The sequence below is a fragment of the Halyomorpha halys genome, unplaced genomic scaffold (genome assembly GCF_000696795.3).
Source record: "Halyomorpha halys isolate HHAL.00 unplaced genomic scaffold, Hhal_1.1 Scaffold159.1, whole genome shotgun sequence".
In the NCBI taxonomy this organism is placed as follows: domain Eukaryota; kingdom Metazoa; phylum Arthropoda; class Insecta; order Hemiptera; family Pentatomidae; genus Halyomorpha; species Halyomorpha halys.
This window is the reverse complement of record NW_027109188.1, coordinates 557,300-568,675: the sequence shown is the minus strand read 5'-3', so window position 1 is coordinate 568,675 and position 11,376 is coordinate 557,300. Positions and strand designations below refer to the sequence as shown.

The 11,376-nt window shown below is 30.8% G+C and overlaps 1 protein-coding gene across 1 annotated transcript in view; it reads left to right on the top strand.

The window, feature by feature from the left end:
* LOC106678777 (esterase FE4) overlaps positions 1 to 11,376 on the top strand; it is a 31,595-nt gene that overhangs the window by 15,016 nt on the left and 5,203 nt on the right. The window contains exons 6-9 of the mRNA XM_067047380.1: positions 3,411 to 3,601; positions 3,677 to 3,842; positions 4,594 to 4,778; positions 8,464 to 8,611. Of these exons, the coding sequence (XP_066903481.1) occupies positions 3,411 to 3,601; positions 3,677 to 3,842; positions 4,594 to 4,778; positions 8,464 to 8,611 (690 nt within the window). The remainder of the gene's footprint in view (positions 1 to 3,410; positions 3,602 to 3,676; positions 3,843 to 4,593; positions 4,779 to 8,463; positions 8,612 to 11,376) is intronic.

The window sequence follows — 11,376 nt, the reverse complement described above, 5'->3', positions numbered from 1 at the left end:
GATTGATAAAACCTACGTTATCCGCCATTTTGTAGAGGCCGCCATCTTGGATTTCAATTTTTTATAGTATATTGTATTCTGCTTGTTGAGCCCTTTCATTTGATACACATATTGATGGGATTAATAAAACATAAATTATCCGCCATTTTGTAGCGGCGGCCATCTTGAATTTATAATGATAATGAATAAACATAATTGTATTGTCACCAAAATCTAAAGTGTATACAAAATTTCAGATTAATTGGTTGACAGGAAGAGGGTGAAATTTGAATTACTAAATTTGACCCAAGAATAAATAATAAAACAAACGTGGTGAGCTAAATAAAACCGTTTAAATAATTTTTTTATCATTAATTTACATTCAATTTTAATTATTTGTTTATAGCTTAACATTTTTTAAAATCCATAATTAATATATTCTTATTATATGTGTATTTTTTCATCATACAAATACCCCCCTTTCTATTTTATTTTTTCAAATATTTACTCACCTATAAATGCTTTTATAAGTGTATATATATATTATATATACATCTGTACAATTTAAGGATTTGAAAATTTATCTATTTACCTACTTTTTATAATAATTACATATTTATTTTGCTCAACATTTCAGAATAATGGTGGTTTAGTCCCTTAGAATCTGATTTGAAATTTACCATATAATTTATATTTTCTGAGATGTAAATCGATTCTAATATCTCTCTTCTAGAAATATTATTTTCTTTATGAATGACCTTGACATTTTGAAAACCAAAATTATGTTTATTTTGAACAACAAGTTGAACCAATGCTCTTTTTTTTTTGGGTCCTTTTCCATATTTTTTATATCACTCCCTTGTGGATATATCCTGTCCTTTATGTATTGTTTAGTTTCACCAATATATATGGCTGGACAATTAATGCATGGAATTTTATATACTAACCCAGATTGATATTTACTATCTATGGGGTCCTTTGTTCCACTATAATAATTTTTTAATTTATTGTTTGGTTTGAAATATAATGAAATATCTTCCATATCATAATCCTTAAAAAACCTTTTTATTTCTTCTGACAAACCTTTTATATAATTACAACTGTGGTATTTCATTTTTTTATTTCCTTTTATCGCATTTTCATTTTTATTTTTGTCAATTTCTTTCTTTTTTTTTTTTTTATATTAAATTCCCATATTTTCTTTATTAACCTTTTAGGATAAAAGTTTTCCTGAAACATATTAAATAACTTTTCCTTTATATTCACCAATCTAATTTCATTCGTCATCTTTATTGCCTTATTAAAAAAGTTATTTATAACATTGTATTTCATGTGAATAGGATGACAGGATAAATAATTCAAAATTATATCTCTGCATGTTTCCTTTTTTGTCCATTCTATTAATAATGTATCTCCTTGCCTCAGTACAAACATGTCCAGGAATATTCGTACTATGTTTAATAAAAAATAAACTGCCAAAGTTGATTAACAAGATTTGAAGTAATGTATTTAGGCCAAATCGAAAGAATTTTGAAATATACAACCATAAACAAGAGTTCATTATTAACTCCAAAGGTTCGGGAAATTAATTAATTAATTAAAACACTGAAAGCAAAAAATATTCATCTTTTGGAAGTTCTAGAGCAATGCAAACGTGTGAATACAGCACAACCTCCCTTTGATTTGTGTCTAAAAATTCAACTGGTCGGCCGCAAAGTTAGGACAACTTGTACTAACCAATCCAAACGCTAGGGTATGCACGAATTTGCCATTGTTTAGCAAATGTGTAGAGGCACTTTTAAAGTGCTTTTGTTATTTAAATTTATTTCTTTATCTTGGTATTTTAAACAGTAGAAGAAACAGCAATTTCATATCCGGACCTAAAAAATATAAATTAAGTTGTAGGATTAGTTTTAGTGAAAAAAACTGTAATTTGGTAGCCATCGGTCAATAGTCCAATATTTCTTGGTTAATACCTAGAAACCCACTCAAAATTAAAGAATTTCTATTTTTTTATTTTATTAATATTATGACATAGGAGAGATCCAGTGTCTTGTTCGAATCACTATATATTGTTAATTTGTTATTTTATTCTTAATAAATTAAATGATATAAAATGCACATTAATTATTTTCAATATTAATAATAAATCTTTCGGCTGCCAACAAATTTAGACGTATCCGTGTGATTAAGATGTTGTTTCGTTTAATTATACTTTTAGCGCTTTTGACAGGGTTATAATAATTTTGAATATTTTTATTGTTCTACAAACAATATCAATATACAAAGATTAAGAATAACAATAATTTAAAAAAATAATTATTCTTTAGTAAAATATAATAATAATGTCAATAATAAGTCTGTTCACTATCATAGGACTTGACTCAAATCCGTAATTTCGACTAGCGCAATTCAAAACGGAGTGTCTAAACAAAAATATCATTATTTATTCAACGTGAACAATAATATTATTTACTCATCATTAGTTTATAATATTAGAATTTATTTGAATAATACATGATTTTTCAAATTGTACTAAAAAAAAAGGGAAGAAAAACTGCGGGAAAAAATGAACTCATAAAGGTGAAATTCATGATTCTCACCCGGTGGTCTCGGTAGATCCCCTCGTTGGTCCTTATGTGACTGAACTTCACTAAGGGAACAATCGCAATATCTTGGATAAAAAAAAAATTAGAAAGTAAAAAAAAGTAAGGAATTTACTCTTTGTTAACTTAGTATAAATTAATGATGCAGAAAAATGCATTGTTTTTGTGATATTGAAGAAAAAAGAAAAGTTTTTATTTTTTTTTTAAATTTAAGTTTGTAATCAGCTACCAATAAACATTAACAAGGAGAATAAAAAATACATCATTTCAAACATAAATTAAACTAAGACAAAATAAAATAAGATAAAAATCAATATTAAAACAAAAAATTGCCTATAATTTAAAACTTTAATATAACAAAATATGTTTTAGCAATATATTTTTTAGAAATAGGCCTGTGAAGATGTACGGATCGTCTGAAACGTCGGCAAGATTGATGAACTGATGTAAAAATGATTAAATAAATAAATAGTAATGATAATTAAAAGTAAGAATTAATGTCCTAAAGCGAAAACAACAAAACAGAAAACAATGTAATAACTTTCGAAAAATAAACTACTAAATAAATGAGGAAATTTCTAGAACCTCTTCAAAGCTTTCGACCGAGATCTCTCTCTGGCCCCTAGTTGACTGGACTAAACATTTTTCATAGAAATACCTAATTTTTTTTTTGTTGAATTAACGGGTTTTCTAGAATGCAAATTGAGTTATTACTAACTTATAACTGAGTTTCTTCATTTTACAATTTTGATTCCTGAATACACTAGACTATTACTGTTTCTTTGCCAGTATTTTAATTATTTTTCAACTCGCATTCTTCTGCAGGTCTGTTCAAGGGAGCTATTTGTGCCAGTGGTTCTTCTCTGAACCCGTGGGCATTTGCGGAAAACGTCAGAGAGAAATCCTTCTTCGTGGCCAGGGAGCTGGGGTGTCCTGCTGAAGATTCCTTATCAATGATCAAGTGCCTCAGACGTCGCCCCGCAGAACACATTGTCGAAACTACGAACTACTTCTTGGTATGTAGATGATCCGAATTTAATTACTTAACAAATAAATTTATACAGCAAAAAAATAATACAAATATTTTTCAGCCTTGGTTTTTCAGCCCGATTTCTCCTTACGCCTTGGTCGTCGAGCCTCCCGGACCGAACGCTTTCCTTCCTGACACGCCAATGAACCTGATCAAACAAACACAGGGTTCGGTTGTACCAATAATGTTTACTTTCGCCAAGGACGAAGGACTCATTCCAGCAGGTGGTAATAACCAAAACTTCTTAATGTAATTTTCAAACAACAGAAAATTTTCGGATCTCGATTTATGGTTGGTGTTGAAGAAACATAAAAAAAAAAAATTGTAATTTTTTATTTGTTTTATTGTTAAAGTAAATTTATAATTAATATAGAAATGGATTTATTTTAATTATATAGGACATTTTTGTGTAATATAAAAATATGTAAGTGTTTGTGCGTTCGCGCGCGATCTATTTCACGGAACGGGCGGCAAACTATAGTCATAAACCTAAAAAACACAACTAATATATCAACACTCACAACTAATATATCAACACACACAACTAATATATCAACACACACATAACTAATATATCAACACACACGACTAATATATTAGCATACACAAACTAATATATCAACACACTTTGTTTTTACTTGATTTATTTATTCTTGTTCTTTTTTTGCATTTATTTTGCATGTGTGACGTTTTACAAATTAACATAACCTTACATAAAATAACATCTGAATCATCAACATCCAAATATTGGATTATATTCAACATGGAGATAAAATATGGTAAATATATGAATTCTAAAGGTGCATGAGAATAAAATAATAATCCCAAAACGTTTTTCAAGAAAAATATAGAATAGATTATATTCTATTTGGAAGTTTTTCATCTCAAAAATTTATAAAAATAATTATTGTTATATCTTCATAGAGAGTTGTTGAGTTTAAATTGGAAATTTAATTGAGTTTTCTATTTTCTTTACAGCCATAATAACCAATTCGCAACTGAGCAATGAACTCAAAGCTGACTGGAATCGACTCCTGCCTCACCTGTTGGATTATAATTACACAGTCACTTGCGAGAAGAGAAAGGATGAAGTGTCCCAAGAGATCAGGAATTATTACAATATCGATTTAGATTCCAAAGAAGGCCAGAAGAATCTAATCAGGGTAATGATTTGTTCAATTATTTTATAACTCTGGACTCAAGTTTGTATTAAATTCCTGAATGGTCTTTTTCTAGTCTATGCTGTCAGTTTCAAACCGGATTTGATAAAGCAGTCATTTACACAAAGTATAATGTTTTCACCATATTTTTTTTTGTTTTTGCATGTATTTAATGGTGATTTTACACCGATTTTTTTTTTTTTTTATCTAAATAAAAGAAAATTTTATTAAATGAATTTAATTGTGTACATTGTATGGAAGAATGACAGTTTAAAATCCATACAAAATTCTTAAACGTTTTATTTAATAGATACGATTCTAATTTGTTTATTGTATGAACCATGCCATACAACCATTCTTTGTACCATAGCTTGGATGGAGCAGAGCTTTCTAACAGTAATAATTTCGTTGGATTTAGAGAATATTGTGAGGAGTTAGTTTTATTTCTTGAACACAAGACAACGGCAGAAAAAAAAAAAAATATCCTGTAATAATCAAGCACAAAAATTTCTAATTTTTGATTTATATCAAAATTCGTATTAAGGGTTTCAATAGACACTAAGACCGAATCTTACTTGATTTTCCAAAAAAAAAATTTTTTATAAACTTTACTAAAGGCTTCTTCTGGTGTTGGTAATTTTTCTATTCATTAAAAATCTTTTGATACAATTAATGTTCTATTCTACACAAAAATCAAAATCAAAACGAATATTAAATTTAGAATATTAAAACCATTAATACATACAAAGCAAAGGTCGTTTGTGGTAGTATAAAAAAATTTCTAAAAAAATACAGAAACATTTTTCTGAGCGCATGGCAGAGACCCTCTAAAAGGTATCTTATATCACAAAAAAACAATTTAGAGAAATTATTTACAGTCTATCTCACACTCCTGGTTTACGCGGATCACATATGTGTTCGGGACCAACGGAAGAAACCTCCAATTCAACATGAGAATCCTACAAGAAGAACTACAGCTGCTAAACAGAAATAAACACAAGCAAAACCAAAGTAATGAAAGTATATATATACCGCAGAACTAAGTGCCATAGCATCCGCCCTTTACTTTTGTATGACAAATATACCAAATGGCAATATAGTAATAATATCGGACTCCATTAGCGCTCTTCAAGGACTAGATATAATGTATTCAGTTCACCCACTTGTTCAACGAATTCATGAATACTTAATAATGCTAAAACAAATAGATAAATCAGTCTATTTCATCTGGGGTCCCGAGCATGTTGGTATTACGGGAAATGAGATGGCCGACAAAGCTGCTAGAGAAGCGCTAGTCCTCCCAGGTAGACCCGCAGCAATCTTAACTGCAAAGGAACTTGCTCACCCTTTAAAGGAATCTATTAATAAAAGATGGCAGGCAATGTGGGATGAAAGGCCACCCAGTAAGTTGAAACCTATAAAGATATGATGTCCTGGATTACATCAACCCGAAGTAGACGCCGTGAAGAAGTAGTGATCACCCGACTCAGAATAGGACATACCCGATTGACACACATCCACCTCATAACAGGAGAGGCCCCTCCAAATTTCAAAATGTAATAGCAATTTGACCGTCAAACATATTTTTGAAGAATGTCGTCACTACACATCAACTCTGAACCAGTTAGGGATACCAACAAATGTTCCAATGGCGTTGAGAAATCTGTAATAGAAAAAGTCATTAAATTCATCCATCAGACTAACTTAATAACCAGTCTTTAATTATTATAATTATCTATTCAGCTTGCCTTATTTTTAAAATTAGAACAGTCACTTATCTGCTTTTCACCATCCTTTCCAATATCGTAACGATTATTAAACAAATTATAATTGCCACAAATTTAATTATAATTGGTGCGGATCAGTACACCATACCAAAGCTATGACTATGGAACAACTAGGGCTTACCAAAGCCAACAACCAACGGGCGTTGATGACCAGGATGTTAAACGCCCTTTCAAAACTAACTAACAACCAAAGTAATGAGAATAGATAGAGGGGAGCAAAGAGGAGAACGGGTAATACGACTGAAGGAAGAGGAACTGGAGTACGTTAGAGCTTTCAAGTACCTGAGGCCCCAAGTTATGGATAGTAGTACAGAAGTCCGAGAAAAAATAAAATTGGCTGGAAAATGTTTCCACTTACTTAAGGCTGGTTTTTTAAGGAGGAAGGAAGTTCCAAAGGTCAACAAATAGAATACAAGGCAAAATCCAAGCAATGGAAATGAGATACATGAGTAGGATAGGGAAAAAATGAAGGGACAAAGCCTGGAATACCACAATAAGAACTAACGGGGAAGTGAAATCTGTCGAAAATATTAAATAACAGAATAGGCTAATCTTGGTTTTGTCGTGTAAAAAGAACATCCTAATATGTATTGCTATGTTAAGTATATTCGGACTTTATTTTCAAAAGATTGTAATTTTTTATTTTCGTAAAGGATGCCGCCCCAGACTTCACAGCTGTACATCAGCAGTGGCCTGAGAATTGTTTTAAAAATAAGTGTATGAAGCATACACCGAGCATGAATGTATAAAGCATACACCCTCAACCGAATTGCCGAACACACTTCACTTTTGATTGGCTGGTTGGGTTGGATTGGACTGTATAATTGAAAATGAACATGATTAATTGAAAAAAAAATTCTATTGTTTTATATTACAAGTGGTGTAGTGGGTGGCCGAAAGAAAACATTTATGATTAAATGGTTAGTAAAATTTTGAATGACAGGGCCATGGAAATGGTAGATCTAAAATTGAGGTGGTTGATGATGATGTGGATGTTACTATTGTTAGATGAACTTATTCCATGGTTCTTTCTTCCCTTTACATTCTCATGCCTCTCTTCCCACTGCTTCTGAGAACAACTCCGGGAGTTCTACTCACTTATGGTAGATTCCTGATGAGAGGCAAAAAGAAAGAATGAATAGCTTCTACCAGTAGATAAGATGGCTCTCTTCTTACATAAGACTGGGTTGCTTCTCTTGCCACCGAGAGCGTTGGAGGAGGTGAGATTTGGCTGTTGGCCACATGGGGCGCTACTAATCCTATACAGCCTTTCCGATTCAACCTTTCGGTTGCCATAGGTTACCCGGAACAATAAGAACAGTTGTTTCTGGTGTTCAGTTTTATTTTATTTTTAGGATAGGTATTGGCACTGGTGCTGGTATTTAGTGGAGGGGAGGAGGCAAGTCCAGCAAGTGGGCCTATTGGTCCTTTTTGCCTACCTGAGTTGTCGCCGCATACAAGGTGGGAGAATTTTCGGGACCACTGAAAAATAAATATTAACTGCCCCAGGTGGAAATCGAACCCACAACGTTTCGAACCGTGCGCTCTGGGACCTACGCCTCAACCCGCACGGCATTCACCTCCCTTCTTTAGGATGGGATATAGCATTGTTAACCTTTCAACCACCAAGTTATTGAAATCGTTTGTAAGGAATAAAACATACCAAGAGTTCTAGATTAGTTTGAAACATCCCTGGGATTATATTGTACTGTATACAAACTGGTAAATTATAGTAATATAATATTGTTTAACAGTAACACTTGTTATGTCGCAATGCTTAGTATTTGGAGTAATAGTAATACTAGATATAACAAGAAAACTGCAAAGTAAACTCATTTCAAATATATTTAAAATGAGTAAACTTTTAGTTAAACAGAAATTCTACCAGTTGTTTGTTTTAGGCATCAGGTGACAGATTATTCATCAATGGTATTGCTAAAGCGGCCAGGCTCCATTCAGAAATGAACACTTCAGCAGTCTACTTGTTGAGGTTCTCATACAGTGGAACGCGTTCCTTTACATCATTCTTTGGAACGTCAGAGAATTTGGGTAAGTACTCGAAATGGTAATTGTTTACTATCGCTACTCCAAAAGAGGGAACAATTACTTCTTGACCAGACTGTACGTCAAAAAGTATGTAGGTTAGTTTATAATATTAACTTCCATCCAAGAGAGAAATATTCTTTCTCCCTTCAAGTAAAGTTTAGGCTATAGTATACCACATTTTTCAGCAGCAGTTTCTTTTACAGTAAGTTTTACTTCTTCTAACTTATTAATATCGATATTTAATACATCTTTCATTTTACAACCTCACGGGTTACTTACGGATCCTTATACTTCTTTCGACAATGATACATACTGTCTGGTGATCTTTAGTATTGGATATTTAATATTAGAATACATATTGAAAAATATTACGGATATAATTATTATTATTGGCGCGACAGACTGTGGAGGTCCAAGGCCTCACGCGATGTACTTGGGAAATGAATCGTGCATTTCGTACCGTGGTTTTTATAGAGTGGGTTCGTCACAACTATTGGCTAACGGGCCCCACAAACGCCCGGGGGAGGCTACGAGTGAGTATTGTATAATTTTATACTTGAAAAAATCCCGGATAGTGCCGGGGACTCGCAAGGTTTTGGTTGGCAGACAGCGCGTTACCACGCTGCTACCGTCATGGGTTACGGATATTACAAAATTTAAATATTACGGATATTACTAAATAAAAATATTAGATATTATATATTTATAGCATCATTGGACTGAAACATTTATTTTATATTTACCTGATAAATAATATACATTTTAATATTTTAGTTTATTTTATAAAAAAGAACTTAAATATACATTACAATTGTGTATATAGATAAAGAACGTCGCTACAATTGTTTGAGACAGAGAAACCTAAAATTTCTTAATTGGCAAAGTCCCTAACCTCTATATTAAGAAGATATCTGATTCTCTCATTTTTCTAAGTTTATTAAGGTCCTAATTTTCCGATAGGTATAATTATGGGGTTTGATATTAAACCCTTGATCGACTCTTCGGGTATAATTCCTAAGATTCTCCTGAATTTATTGTGTCGACTTGATTAGACTCTTTCCTCTAGTCTCCTTAAAATTGTTTTCAAAGTATTACGTTCTTTTGTTCATTCCCCTCTTGAATTTCCTCCTAGAGGGAAGAAATGCCCGTTAAATAGGCAGGTAATTCATTTTTATAACGTTGTACAGTCTGGTCAAGAAGTAATTGTTCCCGCATTTTTTGTAGTGAAATACTAGGAAAATATAGGCGTTTATTTTCCAATTTGAGCAAAATACTCAAGGCTGAACCTCTCCTGGGTTAAGAAATAATAGTAATGTAAATAAACTGAATTTACATATTAGTTAAATTATATGTAATTGAAATTGTCATTACTTAACATCTAGAAGTAACTGTAATTGGAAATCACAATTACATTTGCGGTGTAATTGTAATCACTTTTACACAACACTTTTTTTTTTTTTTTTTTTTTTTTTTTTTTTTTTTTGTATTCCGGTTAGACAGGCACCTTTTCTACCTGACACCCTTTAACCCATGCTAAATATGAAACAAGCATTGTTCCGAAATAATATTTTATGGCAAATAATAATACTTCTTGAAATTATAATATATTCAAAACTTTAACCTGTTAGTGGTTGTTTCTTTACAAACAAAATAAGGTAATGATTTAAATAAATAAGATCCTATAAATTTAGAATAAAAAATGAATATTTTTTTTTTTAATTTAATTGAATTTATGATCCTTTTCTTTCTTTATGTCTTATGAACGCTCATTTTATTTATTTATTTTCTTTATGGTGCTCTTCTAATATTAATATTTACTCTTGGGCTACATTCGGATAATTATTTTTAATTAAATTAATGCAGTGAATATTTGAATAAAGTTAACATTTCTTATTAATGACTATTTTTAAATATTAATTTTAGTAATATATATTTTATATATCAAGATTTTCAGACCGTTAATGACTAGTTATTTCCAATATTTAAAGTCAATTTTCTATATTCCAAAATATAATAATATTCTCAACCAGGCTACTAAAGGCTACTAGAATTTTTTCTTAACCTTCCCCCTGAGATAATTACGAGCATCCTCTGTAAGCGGCACACTTATGTACAAAAACCGTTCAATCCCATTTATGCTAGTACCTTTTATCTTCTCCTGTTTTCCTGAGGTTTCTTTGTTTCTAATTTCCGACACATGTTTGTACAATCCGAATTGCTTGAGTTATTATCATCATTATTCTCATTTATTCATTATTATTATCATTATCCCCATTTATTCATTATTATTATTATTATTATCCCCATTTATCCATTATTATTATTATCATCATTATTCCCATTTATTTATTATTAACATCATTATTCTCATTTATTTATTATTATCATCATTATTCCCATTTATTCATTATTATTATCATTATCCCCATTTATTCATTATTATTATTATTATTATTATCCCCATTTATCCATTATTATTATTATCATCATTATTCCCATTTATTCATTATTATTATTATCATTATTACCATTTATTCATTATTATTATTATGGCGCATAATAAAATACCAAATCAAAATTGCAAAACGAATATCAGCAATTAACCACTACATGTACATTCATTATTCAAATGAAAATAAAGTTATAAAATTAAAAACCAATGTATCTGAATCATTTTCACAACTATAATACCACTCTTTTTGTTTTAATAACAATAACTGAGTAACTTATTAATTACTACTAATTGGTAAACTGGATAGTAAGTCCCC